Source organism: Scleropages formosus, chromosome 5, assembly GCF_900964775.1.
Source record: "Scleropages formosus chromosome 5, fSclFor1.1, whole genome shotgun sequence".
NCBI classification, from domain to species: Eukaryota; Metazoa; Chordata; class Actinopteri; order Osteoglossiformes; family Osteoglossidae; genus Scleropages; species Scleropages formosus.
Genome location: NC_041810.1, coordinates 6,045,140 through 6,060,307, shown reverse-complemented (window position 1 = coordinate 6,060,307; position 15,168 = coordinate 6,045,140). Strand labels below are relative to the sequence as shown.

The 15,168-nt window shown below is 40.0% G+C and overlaps 1 protein-coding gene across 6 annotated transcripts in view; it reads left to right on the top strand.

Moving 5' to 3' along the window:
- gria2b (glutamate receptor, ionotropic, AMPA 2b) overlaps positions 1-15,168 on the top strand; it is a 37,282-nt gene that overhangs the window by 16,291 nt on the left and 5,823 nt on the right. For all 6 annotated transcript variants that reach the window (XM_018746294.2, XM_029251893.1, XM_029251895.1 and 3 more), the window contains exons 4-12: positions 3,611-3,807; positions 6,667-6,720; positions 6,942-7,100; positions 7,193-7,360; positions 7,545-7,649; positions 8,825-8,932; positions 9,899-10,105; positions 10,419-10,786; positions 12,577-12,775. In XM_018746294.2, the coding sequence (XP_018601810.1) occupies positions 3,611-3,807; positions 6,667-6,720; positions 6,942-7,100; positions 7,193-7,360; positions 7,545-7,649; positions 8,825-8,932; positions 9,899-10,105; positions 10,419-10,786; positions 12,577-12,775 (1,565 nt within the window). The remainder of the gene's footprint in view (positions 1-3,610; positions 3,808-6,666; positions 6,721-6,941; positions 7,101-7,192; positions 7,361-7,544; positions 7,650-8,824; positions 8,933-9,898; positions 10,106-10,418; positions 10,787-12,576; positions 12,776-15,168) is intronic.

Sequence of the window (15,168 nt, the reverse complement as noted above, 5' to 3'; positions counted from 1 at the left end):
TGCTCCAGTAAAATTATCCAGCTGTATAAATGGATAAATAGTTGTACGCATCTCAACACTATAAGTTGTTTTCGATTAAAAAAGTTAGCTAAATAAATAAATTTAAATTACACTCCCAATTTCGCCAAGAGACGCTCCAGTGGATTTTACAATTTCTGTAATGCACTCTCAAATTCCCAACACCCAGACAGATGGAGAGACCTAGATGCAGCACTTGAATCACTTCATGATTAACACTTTATTGAGGTAAGTAATAGATGTGTTTCTAGGCATTAAGTTTGGGGAATGAGTTGTGTTTTCCTAATATCCAGTAAATAACAGTACTTTGGTGCAGCTGAGCTTCACTCACGCGATGCAGGACTTTTTGTACTTTTCTTTGGACAGGCTTCCAATAAATTTCGCTATGATTTAATGATTTGATGTTTTGTAAATCGAAAAATGCGTGTCAAAAGCCAAGAGCCGTCATGACGAAATTTCTTAGTGTGCCTGTAGAGACCGTCCCCGACTTACGATGGGGTTGCGCTCCGGTAAACCCATCGTAAGTCGAAAATGCATTTAATACACCTGACCCACCAAACATCATAGCCTAGCAGACATGTGATGGCCATTACAGGCTTGCCGCCTTTAGGCTAGGCAATTATCTCGAGTTTCTCCTCAAGAGTAATTGCCTTCCTCTTCTTCTTCCCACCAGTCGCAGGAGACACAGATGGCCATTTTGTAGACATGATGAATGCACAAAATACGACGTAGATATAGGGGGTATTCAAAAAAATGCTGGCAACAGAGAACCCTGTAGAATATCGGTTGTTTACACTAGCGACTGCAAGACAGACTGGGAGATGCGGATTGCTGCCGCCGCCCAGCATCACAAGGGAATATCGTACTGCATATCGCTTGCCCGGGAAAAAATCAAAATTCAAAATTCAAAGTACGGTTTCCACTGAATGTGTATCGCTACCGCCCCATCGTAAAGTCGAAAAATCGTAAGTCGGACCATCGTAACTCAGGGACCGTCTGTATTTTGTAATAACTGTACTTAATTTTAATTTCGGGGGGTGTGGTGGCACAGTGGGTTGGACCACAGTCCTGCTCTTTGGTGGGTCTGGGGTTCGAGTCCCGCTTGGGGTGCCTTGTGACGGACTGGCGTCCCGTCCTGGGTGTGTCCCCTCCCCCTCCGGCCTTACGCCCTGTGTTGCCGGGTAGGCTCCGGTTCCCCGTGACCCCGTATGGGACAAGCGGTTCTGAAAATGTGTGTGTGTGTGTGTGTGTGTGTGTGTGTGTGTGTGTGTGTGTGTGTGTGTGTGTGTGTGTATTTTAATTTCTGAAACGTCTGGAAAATATACAGACGGCACACCGGGAATCCTGACATGTTTCAGAAGGCTCGTTTTAGCTTGTGAAATTAAAAGAAGAGTATGTACGTCCCCGGGTTGCGTGTGCCTCGAGCTAAACGGCGCAAGTTGCATTGACGATTGGTGAGGGAGCGCTGGGCAGCCGCGTCTCCCCCGGGAAGGAGAGAGCACATCCGTCTTCCGTGGGCTGTCGGGGTCCGCGGAGCAGATGGTTCTCCATTCTCGTCTTCGTCTCCGTCTCTGTCACCCACGCGGAAAAATATGCGCTGTCGCTCCGGCTCCATGTGAATCATCCAGAGAGAACACTCAGTTCCCCCGTGCAACTGTGAAATCTCACACCTGGAGGCTCAAAAACCTCGTGTTTGCGAGAGGCCTCTTGCATACATTCTCGGGGAAAAGCTCCATCAGCTTTTGAATGTTTCCGTTTTGGTATTATTACACCCTATTTTGTGTATTTCATAGGGCCTATATCACATTAATACGCTAAAAAGATGCTTTCAAGGTCATTTCTTCACCTTTTAATTTAAATATCTTAACAGGGTTGAAACAAGGAAAATAAGAGAAGTTCACACATGGTCAGAAATTACGTAAGAAAATTACGTAATTTGGACATTTAACTTTTTTTTACTGTTAGAATACAACGAACTTGTAGTGCATATAAAGGTTGATGTACCAGGGAAAGTGTGAAAGAAAATGGTGCTAAATGATTTTTCCAGTGCATTCTCTCACTGCGTGGTATGCTGTTATTGCAGCCTTGTACAATGTCCTTTGGGATTATTAAGCGTATCTGTCTGTCTGCCCAAACAATGCATTTGTCATGGACAGAACTGTCAACGTAGTGCTTGTTTAGCACTGACCCCTGTTATATCATGTCAGAGGAGGCAGGAAATTGTACAGGAAAATAACAATAAATTATGATTATTATTATTATTATTTATTATTATTATTAGCCTTAGTTCTTGGTGAGTAGTTCTGAGAAACCTAATGCCTGGAATGAATTACAAATTAATAGTGTTTGTCTCACATCTACACATATGGTTTGAGAGCTTGTAGAACATTCTGGCACTCATTCTGACATAGTGACCGTTCATTTAGCTTTGAAAGAGTAATATTCTGACTTTGTGTTCATTGTTTGAGCTCGGCCAGTATTCGGAATTTTGTGAGAAGTAGGCTAAAGCGACACGCATATTTTTTAAGTGCTCTCCAACTGCTGCCTCTTCAAAGCCCATGCATATTAATACATGTGCACAAAGGGGAGAAGTATGTTACATAATACAGATTAAATAAGTATCACTTAAAAAAGGAATGGTTTTTTACATGTATGATATTTTTCCTTGTAGTTATATAAATATTGTCTTTAGCCACTTGTCCTGGTCATCTTTAAATTAAATAATAACTATTAATTATATATTTATACATGTTTTATTTTTTGTTTCTATATAATTATCACTATTATTTATTAATTTTTATTATTCATTGAAATTATTTCTTAACAATTACTATTACGTAATAATAATTATAATAACAATAATAATAAGAACAATAACAACAACAACAATAAGAATAGTAATAATAATCATTATTATTATTTATTTTATTTTAATATTTATATTTGTTTTGTCATTTCTCCACAAGTTATTTTGTGTCACAAATACATAGAAATGGATGCCTTGTATAACTGGACCTGTTGCTGAGGTGCAACCCAAACTGAGGGCACCGAGGGCTCGGTGATAAACAGAGAAGGATCCAGTGTTATGACTTCCCTGAAATACCAGCGTCGCGGTTCGCCAGGGATATTCAGGCCAATAGCGTGCCCTTTAAGAAGTCCGCGCTGCTGTCACACACAATTGATTACCTGTGTAATTCAGCAGCTCCTTGGTAAACCAAAATAAAACATCCATCTCACGGGCCTGGTCATTGCGCTGAGTAACAGGTTCATCGCTTCTAGTTGAGCCCCCGAGCTCTTTTGGTATCTTCACATGTCGCTCTTTTTAAAACAGATTTTACTTGGTGTGAAAATTCTCCTTCTGTTAATAGAAGTATTATTATTATTATTATTCCTGGAAAGGCAAAAAATGCTATGAAAATTAGTGTCATCTCAAAAATTACCTTTAGATTATTTCTGTCAATGGATTTTATCACCTTGTTAAGATTTCATATTGCTCTGCGTGTAAGTAAAACCTGGATTATAGCATGCGGTGACGGTGAAACACTCCTCCCTTTGTTCAGGCATGGAAATGTGACATTTTGCTTTTCTCCAGGCTTGTCGACACTTCAGGTGGTGCTGGACACTGCGGCAGAGAGGAAGTGGCAGGTGACTGCGATCAATGTAGGGAACCTGAAGGACGAGAAGAAGGATGAGGCTTACCGTTCGCTCTTCCAAGACCTCGAGAACAAGAAGGAACGGCGAGTCATTCTAGACTGTGAGCAGGACAAAGTCAAAGACATCATGGAGCAGGTGAGGCTGCTCAGTAACTTGTGGACATGTGGAATTTTAGTGGAATGTAGATCAGTCCACTAAGTGTCACTCCTGTTTTTGCTCTGCATCACTCATGCGCTTAGTTGTCTTTAGCCACGTGTCCAGGTCGTGTTTGTGATGGTCCAGAGCCTGTCTCAGTATCAGTGAGCGCAAGCCAAGGGGGGCACCTTGTACAGGATGCCAAGTGATCATAGTGTAACCACATACACTGTGAATACATGCATCCAGTCACACGCTACAGGCGATTTACAGTGTGCGATTCAGCTGAACGGAATGTCTTTGGACTGCGGGTGGAAACAAGAGCACCCAGAGGTAACCCAAGCAGATACGAGGAGAACATGCAAACACCACACAGACCGAGTAGGACTGGAACCTATGCCCAAACAGCCCAGGTGCTGACTTAGCAGAGGGGGGTGCGGTGACGCAGTGGGCTTGGCCAGGTCCCGCTCTCTGGCGGGTCTGGGGTTCGACTCCCGCTTGGGGTGCCGTGTGACGGACTGGCGTCCCGTCCTGGGTGTTTCCCCTCCCCCTCCAGCCGTGTGCCCTGCGCTGCTGGGTTAGGTTCCGGCTTGCTGCGGCCTCAGCCAGCGTATGTGTGACTTAGTAATTATTGATGATGCAGATTTAATCATTTATACATTTCATTTATTAAAGGCTTACAGGGTTAGTGTCAACATATTGTACAGTATTTGTGGGAAACAGTCACACACTCTGAACTTCAGGGCAGCAGGTAGTGCAGTGGTTATAATTCAATTCAATTCAATTCAATTCAATTTATTTTTATAGAGCATTCTTCTCTCACAGAGCACTGAACAAAGCGATAAGACAAATAAACAAATAAGACAGTTGACTGCAATATAAGTACCACTTCTGGACTTGGAGGTTCAAATGCTACCTCTCGCTGTAATACCCTTGAGCAAGGTACTTACCCTGAATTGCTGAAGTAAAAATTGCACAGCTGAATAAATGTTTAAATTGTTGTAAGCAACTTAACATTGTGAGATTCTGTGCAGAGAAGCATCAGATAAATCAAGAAATGTATCACAGTGGGGGGGGTGCGGTGGCGCAGTGGGTTGGACCATGGTCCTGCTCTCTGGTGGGTCTGGGGTTCGAGTCCCGCTTGGGGTGCCTTGCAACGGACTGGCGTCCCGTCCTGGGTGTGTCCCCTCCCCCTCCGGCCTTACGCCCTGTGTTGCCGGGTAGGCTCCGGTTCCCTGCGACCCTGTATGGGACAAGTGGTTCTGCAAGTGTGTGTGTGTGTGTGTGTGTGTGTGTGTATCACAGTGCCTGGGTGGTGCGAGAGGATGTGGGTTCGATCCCTGCTCAGCCTGTGTGGAGTCTGCATGTTCTCTCTGTGTGGGTTTCCTGTGGGTGCTCTGGTTTCCTCCCACAGTCCAAAGACATGCTGTTCAGGTTCACCCATAGTGTGTGAGTGACAGAGTGTGTGTGTTCCTCTGATGTATGGATGAGTGACCCAGTTTAAGTAGTGCATCTAGCAGTGTAAGTCATCATGGTGAATAAGGTGTGTGGGCTGATAACACTACATTGAGTTCATTGGAAGTCACTTTGGAGAAAAGTGTCTGCTAAATAAATGCAAATTTAAGTAAAAAGCTATTGCTGAACTTATGAAGCTGAAAGACAATGATGTCTTGAATTTCTGCATAAAACAGGCATTTAGTCGGCAATGCAAGGCCAGTGGGACTGGAGCAATTGATTTGTGTTTAAGATGGACTGAACAGTATGTGGATTCAGGTCTGGAATCAATACTCGAATTTCTGCTGGCTTTTCATGCACGCAGTCAGATTCCCCTTCACTTACTGCCTGCAGCCTTTGCCATAATTATTCGCAACCTGTTGTGTGCTTTGTGACACGGGCTCCATTCTCCAGTAGTAAAGTATTACTCCATGTGAAGCAAAAGTGAAAGACAAGAATTATGTCGGAAAACAGCACAAACAAACCTCCATTTACATTTATTTATGTAGCAGACATGGGGCATGGTGGTGTTGTGGGTTCAGCTGGTGCCTGCTATGTGGCGGGTCTGGGGTTTGAGTCCCGCTTGGGGTGCTTTGTGACGGACTGGCGTCCCATCCTGGATGTGTGTCCCTTCCCCCTTCGACCTTGTAGTCTGTGCCAGATACGACTCTGGCTTGCCACGACCCCACTCTGGACAAGAGGTTGTTGACGATCGATGGATGGATTTAGTAGATCCTTTTCTCCAAAGCAACTTCCAGTGAACTCTATGTAGTGTTACTATCAGCCCACACACCTTATTCACCGTGGTGACTTACACTGCTAGATACACTACTTACGCTGGGTCACTTATCCATGCATCAGTGGAACACACACACTCTCTTTCACTCACACTATGGGGAACCTGAACAGCATGCCTTTGGATTGCGGGAGGAAACCAGAGCACCCAAAGTCCGACACTGCTACACCACTTACACTGGGTCACTCATCCATACATCAGTGGATCACACACACTCTGTCACTCACACACTATGGGTGAACCTGAACAGCATGTCTTTGGACTGTGGGAGGAAACCAGAGCACCCAGAGGAAACCCACACAGACAGAACATGCAGACTCCACACAGGCTGAGCAGGGACCGATCCCACGTCCTCTCGCACCACCCCGGCGCCGTGAGACAGCAGCGCTACTCACAGTTACTTACAGTTAGTCAGAGTTACTAACGCCACTTACAATTAGTCAGCTTGTAAGAACAGTTCTGAAAGTGCTAATAATTGTTTAAAGGCTGTGATGCATAATGTTCTTGTTCTGTTTTTTAATGTATTGTCATTTTTAATGATTTAAAGGTTTCGCTTCTGTGTTGTGCAGGTCATCACGATCGGAAGACACGTCAAGGGATATCACTACATCATTGCAAATTTGGTTTGTTCTTATAATCTGCTTCAACTGCTCTTTGTTACACGCACTGCGGGAATGGTACTTTGTTATGATTCTATAAATTCTCTGGGAAACGGAAAATGTCTGTTTTCACAAAGTGGCAGTGATACAATGTCGTCAAATCATTTAAATGAAATTTCACGAAACGAACATGAACGCAAATTCTGCATCGGTCCTAATCTATTTTAATGTCTCATTATTTTCAGGGTTTTGTTGATGGAGATTTGTCAAAAATCCAGTACGGTGGCGCAAACGTGTCTGGATTTCAGATTGTTGATTTTGATGACCCTTTGGTGGCCAAATTTGACCAGCGATGGGAGGCTTTAGAGGAGAAAGAGTACCCTGGAGCAGACAGTAAAATTAGGGTAAGAAGTCTTCTCAGCGAAAGTTCAAAGGCCCATTTTTTTATATTCCAGTTATGGCTGGATCATGACTTTTGCTCCTTTCCATTGTTTAGTACACGTCTGCGTTGACGTACGACGCAGTGCAGGTGATGACGGAGGCCTTCCGCTACCTGCACAAACAAAGGATAGACATCTCAAGGAGAGGCAACAATGGGGATTGTCTAGCAAACCCGGCCGTACCGTGGGCGCAGGGACTGGAAATAGAACGGGCTCTGAAACAGGTGACACGTTGCCATGGAAACAACATCCGTAGCCTAGGGGAGATGTAGTCTGCCTGCCTAATGACTTCAGACTCGGCAATTAGATAAACCAAAACTGGGAGCGCGAAGGCATTTTAAAAGTTATTCAAGAAATGTTCTTGATTTTCTGTGAAGAGCTGCCATAATTGTTTGTTATGTTAAATAGGTTCGCGTTGAAGGGCTAACGGGAAATATACAGTTTGATCAAAACGGCAGGAGGGTCAACTACTCCGTTAACATAATGGAGCTGAAAAATAGTGGTCCGGTTAAGGTAAGGTGGTGCTTCTTTTACATGTGACCATTTTTCAAAAGGTGATTGAACTTTACGCTTGGACAACAACGGCTTGCTGTGTTTCATCTAAATGATCAGCCTGTCAGCCCAAACACATGTTCTGTTTTGCACCGAGATTTATGTAGTTTTTGTTTAGATGGTTGTTTTCTTCAAAGCAGCTTCAAATGTTGAACTGCTCACAAGAGGCTACCCATTTATACAGATGGATGATTTTCACTGGAGTAATTTAAGGTAAATACTTTGCTCAAGGGCGCTACGACAGGAGGTGCGGTTTGAAAGTGGCATCTCCAGCTGTGAGCAATACCCTACCTGCTGCCCCAGACCCATAATTTTAATGAATGCAAACAACATGTTTTTTTTTTTTTTGTCTTCTTTTTAGGTCCATGTACATTGCGTTCATCTGTTTTTTCATTGGAAATTGAAAAATAAAATGCAAATTACGATGAAAAATGAAAAGCAAATTATGAATTAACTATGTTTAAAAAACATTTTTTGATCAAAATGTAAAATATGTAAAATTTGTCCTTTTATAGTTTCTTGCGGTATTATTTTTTGACTTTGAGTTATTTCGTTCTGTTGTTTTCTTGAGCAACCCGGATGTAAACTAATTGAAACCGCACATAATCCATCAGTGGCTTCGTCGAACATGCTGGCTTCTCTCCGAATTATTGATCTTAAGTTAATATGGATCACTAGGTGCTTTTCAAAAGCATCAAGAGAGTGACAGTAATGGAGGATGACAAGTCCACCAAGAAAATCGGCAGGATTTTTCAAGTGCTACTTCTTAAGAATCTTATTACTAATTAAGTACATGTTTTAAAAGCACTGTGAAGTTCTAGGTTTTAGTTATACCAGGTGAGGCTACTTGTTAGATTGGAAATATTGTGCATTTTAGGGCATTCGTCATATTTTGTATTGTGAGAGTTTCATTTCTATACTTTGTATGATGAACCAAAAAGAGAAAATAATAAGTCCTTTTCTAATTTTTCTGCTTGCAACTTTAAATAAAAAAAAAAAAAAAATGAATGAAGGCATCGTAATTCACATTTTGTTTTTCAATTTTGAAAAAAAAAAAAATGAATGAACGCAACGTATATGGACCTTATTAGAATAATTACGAACACTGATGTGAGATTTTTTTGTTTTTCCTCCAGATTGGATATTGGACCGAAGCTGACAAAATGGCAGTTACTAATCCAGAAGTTTTGCAAAATGATTCATTGGGAATGGAGAACAAGACAGTAATAGTGACCACGATTTTGGTAACATTTTTTACTGACTCTTGTCCTGCTTTGGGTTGTGGGAGTCCAGAGCCTACCCCAGAATCACTGGGGGCAGGGGTAACACCCAGGATGAGACGCCAATCCATCACAGGGTAGCCACTCACACATTCTATGGGCAATTTGGTATCTCCAGTTCATTTGAACTGCATGTCATTGGATTGTCGGAGGAAACAGAGCACATGCTGGAGTTTTGCAAGAAAGTCATATAGGGTCTGTGGTATGTTGGGTATCACAGGCAGTTGAAATGAAAGTTATTACAGAGGCTGTGGAGAGCGCATCGAGATAGCTGTTGATCGGGGGAGGTGAGCTGTGGGTTCAAGGTAGAAGTACCTGGAAGCAGACTGTGGTCTGATCAAACCTGGTTGTGCTGCCTGGGGAAGAGTGCCCGATGCTGAAAGAGCTGAAATACCCAGTTGCCCAGGCGCGGGTGATGTTTCCAGGTACATCACAAGATTTATGACATAAATAAATGCAAAACACGCTTCTGTGTTTTTTTAGATTTCCACATTTTCATTCAGGTCTAGTAGGTTTCATTTGTTTATTCAAGCCAACTAAGATGTACATAGTTATCAGTTGCACACTGAATAAGAATTTTGGAATAATCGGGCTTTCAGTGAAGAATTTCACTGTGCCTCCTTTGTAAGCTATTTCTGGATCATTTCTTTTTGCTCGTCCACACGGCCAAATACAAATATAAATAAAAATTAAACAGCTCTTAAAATATTGTATTTCCTTGAGCGAGAAGGACTAATCATTCATCTGAAGGCCATTGTGATTTTTACTTTAATAACACATAACACAGTAATAACCCAGTAATAATCAACTGATGCTGTGAAATTTCCTGGAATATCTATCAAACCCGACTGCAGACGTTGCATCCAACGTAACACCACCGGTAAAGATGTAATACACTGAACTTACAAATACTTCTCCCCCCTTTTGTAGGAAGCTCCGTATGTCATGCTTAAGAAAAATGCTGACCTCTTTGTGGACAATGAACGATATGAAGGCTACTGCGTGGACCTCGCTGCAGAGATAGCAAAGCACTGTGGGTTCAAATACCAACTCAAAATAGTGGGTGATGGAAAGTACGGCGCCAGAGATGCTGAGACAAAAATCTGGAATGGAATGGTTGGAGAATTAGTGTATGGGGTAAGGGAAAAAAAAAAAAAAAAAAAAAAATCAATAATCTGCTTGGTGCTATGAGTCAGGCTATGAGTTGTTTTTTTATACCATGACCTGTACAAAGTAACACAGTATTGATTTACTTTGAATGAAACCTGTATGTTTCCATGAATTCTTGACATGGCACGTCAATACTTTAAATATTTTAAAACCACAGCGGAGACAGAACATGACTCATGTTCTATTAACTGTTTTATTTGCTGAGGTGAGAAAAGATGCTTTAGTTTGTTTTATTGTTCTGATTTTTGGCTCTTTATTTGTTTATTTATTTTAATTACAGAAAGCGGATATAGCGGTTGCTCCGTTAACTATCACCTTGGTGAGAGAAGAAGTGATAGACTTTTCAAAACCCTTCATGAGTCTGGGGATTTCCATCATGATAAAGAAGCCCCAGAAGTCCAAGCCAGGGGTCTTTTCTTTCCTGGACCCTCTGGCATACGAGATCTGGATGTGCATCGTGTTTGCGTACATCGGCGTCAGCGTGGTTCTCTTCCTAGTGAGCCGATTCAGCCCCTACGAGTGGCACACCGAGGAGTACGAAGACGGCCAGATTCAGACTAGCGAGTCGACAAATGAGTTTGGGATATTTAATAGCCTCTGGTTTTCCCTTGGTGCCTTTATGCGACAAGGATGCGATATTTCTCCAAGGTTGGTGTGTCGTACTCTTCTGCTTTGTGCATTTTCCGGTACGATGTGCCACTATGGCACGTATGTGCTTGCCTGCCAACATTCATGTGGCTGGTCCAGTTTTTTCAGCCTTGGATAAACCTCGCTGTGTCGGAAAAGATGTTTTCGGTTAGGGTTTTGAGAAAGGGATGCGTGTCTGGGGTTGTGAAGTTGCATCTTCTCTGTTGCACCATGGGACATTTCCCAGTCCCGTACTGTAGCTTCTCCCCATGTTCGGAGGCAAAGGTGAATTACCGCAACATGGAACATGTTTCTGAATTCGCCCTAAATAACCAAACACCTTGGTGACCTGTATATTTTTAATCATTTATCCTTCATTTATGCAGGTGGAATCCCTTTGAGGCTGCGGTCTCTCTTTCGGGGAAGCCCTGGCCAAGGCAGCTTACTGCACACATTGCATTAACAATCAAAATTATATATATTATAAAAGAAGACTTTCACATCACATCAAGCCTGAATTTGCTTCACACTAAACATACACGACTTTCAGTTTTCGGAGAATGCTGGAATACTTTAAAATGCCGATGTGAGATGCAGCGTTTATTGTCTGCCAGTTAATTCCAGCAACAGATATAAGTCATGTGGACAGTATGGCTATGCAATCTTTACTCATATTCATATATCATAAATCAGGATTAAATCACACAACACACAAGCATTTTCTAGGTTTGAGCAACACATCCTGGAGATGTCATCGAAATCATTTCTGACACTCTTTCTGAAGGTGCACAGTACAGATCACAATACTTTTTATATTTTAAAATTCTTTTAAGACTTATTTTGACTGCCAGTAACTTTGAAATATGTCTACTTCCTTATCATGGTGTTAAATCAGGAAATATATAGAGAAAGATTTCCTGCAGGAGTTTTGCCTATGTGTGTGTGTGTGTGTATTTTATTTTCCACAGAGTTTTAAATCTGTGTAATTTGTTGTTTGCTAGATGTTCTTTTACTTGTTTATGCTAGTGTCATTATTATTCAGTTTAACTAGAATCAAGACTTCCTGAAACATGTTAATTCATGTCATATACTTCACGTATATTTGTTATTATACCTTTGATAATTATGCTTTGAATGAATAGACCAGCAGCTGTTTTCAGATACTGTACATTAATGTGCTATTCTCATACTTTCTAGAAAAGATAAAGAAAAAAATATATAAACAATGGCTTACAAAAAAAAGCCTAGAATACTAACTTATAGTTTTCTCTCTGTCATGTAATGTGTTCCCGTGATCAGACAGAAATAGTTCATTTTAGTTGCATAATCTGCCACAGATTAAATTTGATATTTTAACTACAAACTTTTGTTTTGATCAGGACTTAGATGTTGTTTCTATATCGTAGTCGTCGCTGCATTTTGTATCATGTTTCTGTTGTTTTGCATCACATGAGCCTGTCACTCATATGTCTGGCAAGATCACTATCCCATTTATTTTACATGTAATCTTTTTACCCTGCTTGATATGTATGTATTCATATATGTCATCATGGGTTTTCTTTTTTTGACAATGTTCTAAAATTAATGTCTCTATGTAGTGGTATGGGAGATAACCTGTAGGTCATTTTCTTCTTCTTCTTCTTCTTCTTCTTCTTCTTCTTATTATTATTATTATTATTATTATTGACCATACTTGATAAATATGTTCTAATTGATGTTAAATTAAATGATGAACAGTTGAAGATGCCTCTAATGCCTAACCTTGTGATTTTCATCTCATTTTTATAAATCCATTTTGCACTTGTTGATAGATCCCTCTCTGGGCGAATTGTTGGCGGGGTGTGGTGGTTCTTTACCTTGATCATAATATCGTCCTACACGGCTAACTTAGCTGCCTTCCTGACTGTTGAGCGGATGGTATCTCCTATCGAAAGTGCAGAAGATCTAGCTAAGCAAACTGAAATTGCTTATGGAACTCTGGATTCCGGATCAACAAAAGAATTTTTCCGGGTAAGGATCATTTATTTTGTTCATGGTCGGATACTGTGTAATAATCAAAGTTAAACTCAATACCTTGTGACTGTATGTTATTAGTCATAAAACATTTCATTCCGATTTCTGAAATTTCTAAAAAGCACAAACGCCTTGGTGCTATACTGAAAGATAAAATCAGTGTTCGATATCAATTTTGGACCAGTAATCTTTAAAATTTCTCAGTTTTGTGGCACAGATCCTCTTGTCTTCACGATATCCACGTGCCACTCTTTCACTTTGTTTTACATGAACTCTGGTACAGAGGAGGCAACGGAAACATACCATTCCAAGCAAAATTTTGATGTAAATGAATGGCCCTACCTTTTGTCTTGTGTCAAGCTGCATAAATGTGCAAAGTGTTTGGATTTTGCACATGACAAACCTAGAAAAACAATGTGTGATTAGTAAGATTGAAAAGAAAGAGATATCATGGGCAGGGGATGAGAGTGGAGAAAGATATAACAGCTTTATTTCTTTAAAATCACAGCACTATTAGCAACGGAATGAGGAGGCGAAAGCACTTTCCCCCATCTCTGTAGAATAACTTGGAGCAAATGAAAAACGAGAGTGAAACCGCTGCTCTATTTGCCACACAAGTAGCAATAATTAGGTGTGAAAAATTGATAACTGGGACAAAATTTGGTTTTAAGGTTTTTATTTACAATGGACAGAATTTAATTTGGGGACAGTTTGGATCTAAATGTAATTTAGATGAAATGAACCTCAAAAACCAATAAAGCATTTAGTGAAAATAGGCTTTAAAAAATACTAAGTATTGCTAATATGTGCTGCTTTTAAAAAAAAACTTTTTACATTAGCACAAAGTCTTTTGATATTCCTTCACTTTATATTATTACACCCAATATACTTGAGAAATACTTCTATCTTTTATTCTAATGCATAGAATATAGAGACACAGAGCCATTTCTCCTTGCTACATTTTTCAATAAACAAATTAATTTTCTGATTATCTTTCTTATCTTTTACATATTTCAAATCCAGAAAGTGCCTTTGCGTGACGTGATGTTCATATGGAGATTAAGAATGAACCCTCGAGATGAGAACTGGAGGAGAGAATCTTAAATGCGGAGTCATTGTTTAAAAACTAAAACTAAATATAACCAAAAATATTAATGATAAAACATTGGCATAGATTTTAGATCAGGGATTTGGTGCTTTAAGTCTGATAGGTAAAGTGAAAGTATATGATTAGATGTTTATAGCAGTATTAGAGTGAGACTGAAACCATTTGATTTTTGAGATATCTCACTAGAAATGACCTTCAGTGATACCAGGTCTGACTGTGTCTACCTCGTGATTTGGCAAAATCGATCTTTTATAAATAAATAAAACACTTGTATTGTATTTTGTATATATAGTTAATTTTTGTGGGAAAAAAACACAGAAGGACAGAAATAACACCGCTACGAGTATGGTCTTGTCAGAAGCTGCACTGGAAAAAAAAAAGTATATATATATATATGTATATATATAATTATTATTATTATTAAGAATAACAATGATAAATGAAAAACTAAAACTACAAATGGCCCTAACTGCATGTTTGCTGAGGAATTACTTAAACTAAGAATCTTCAAGCTGTGTAACAGAGTTCTATTTTAAAGCTTTCACAGTGATTAACTTTTCTGTGTCATAGAATATGTAAAATATCAGGTCAATTGTTTTTGGGTGAATCACTTGCTTATCTGGAGGAGCCTCCAGTCATTTGAGAACTGCTAAAGAGGCAAAGACTCAAACACGCTTGAGGTGATACGCAATCTCACCACTCTGAAACATCTGAATGTTTTGGAAAATATTATCTTACCAGTAAAATGTTGTTCAATTAATGACAAAGTGGGTAAGACCATCCTTAATTTATTATTGTAACTTGAGGCCAAAATCCTTTGTATTGGATTTAATCTGCCCTCATTTATGAAATGTAAGCGGATTTTCTTTTCATTACTGCAATTATGTTGACATGCATTGATGCTGAGATGTACCTCCCTGAAATTATAACTACAGCGCATGAAATGAATCTAGTCTACAATTATTTAAACAGAGACCAATACATGAAGATTACTCTTCAGTATGGTACATTCTCAGTTTTAATTTAGCTGACCCATATTGGTCACTAAAAATGGACTCATTAATTTTCCGCAATCATCTTATCAGGCAATGATGCAGCAGTTAATTGTGAATTGATTTCTGCTTAAGCATGATTATACTGTAGCTGACTTTATGCAATAAAAAAAAATGAATTTTTAATGAATCACAGACAGTTAAGCTCATTTTTATTATTTGACACATTGTGGCTTTTGAAACCACCATTTTGAACCTACATTTGTCTTATTCCATTTTTTTCCCCCCAC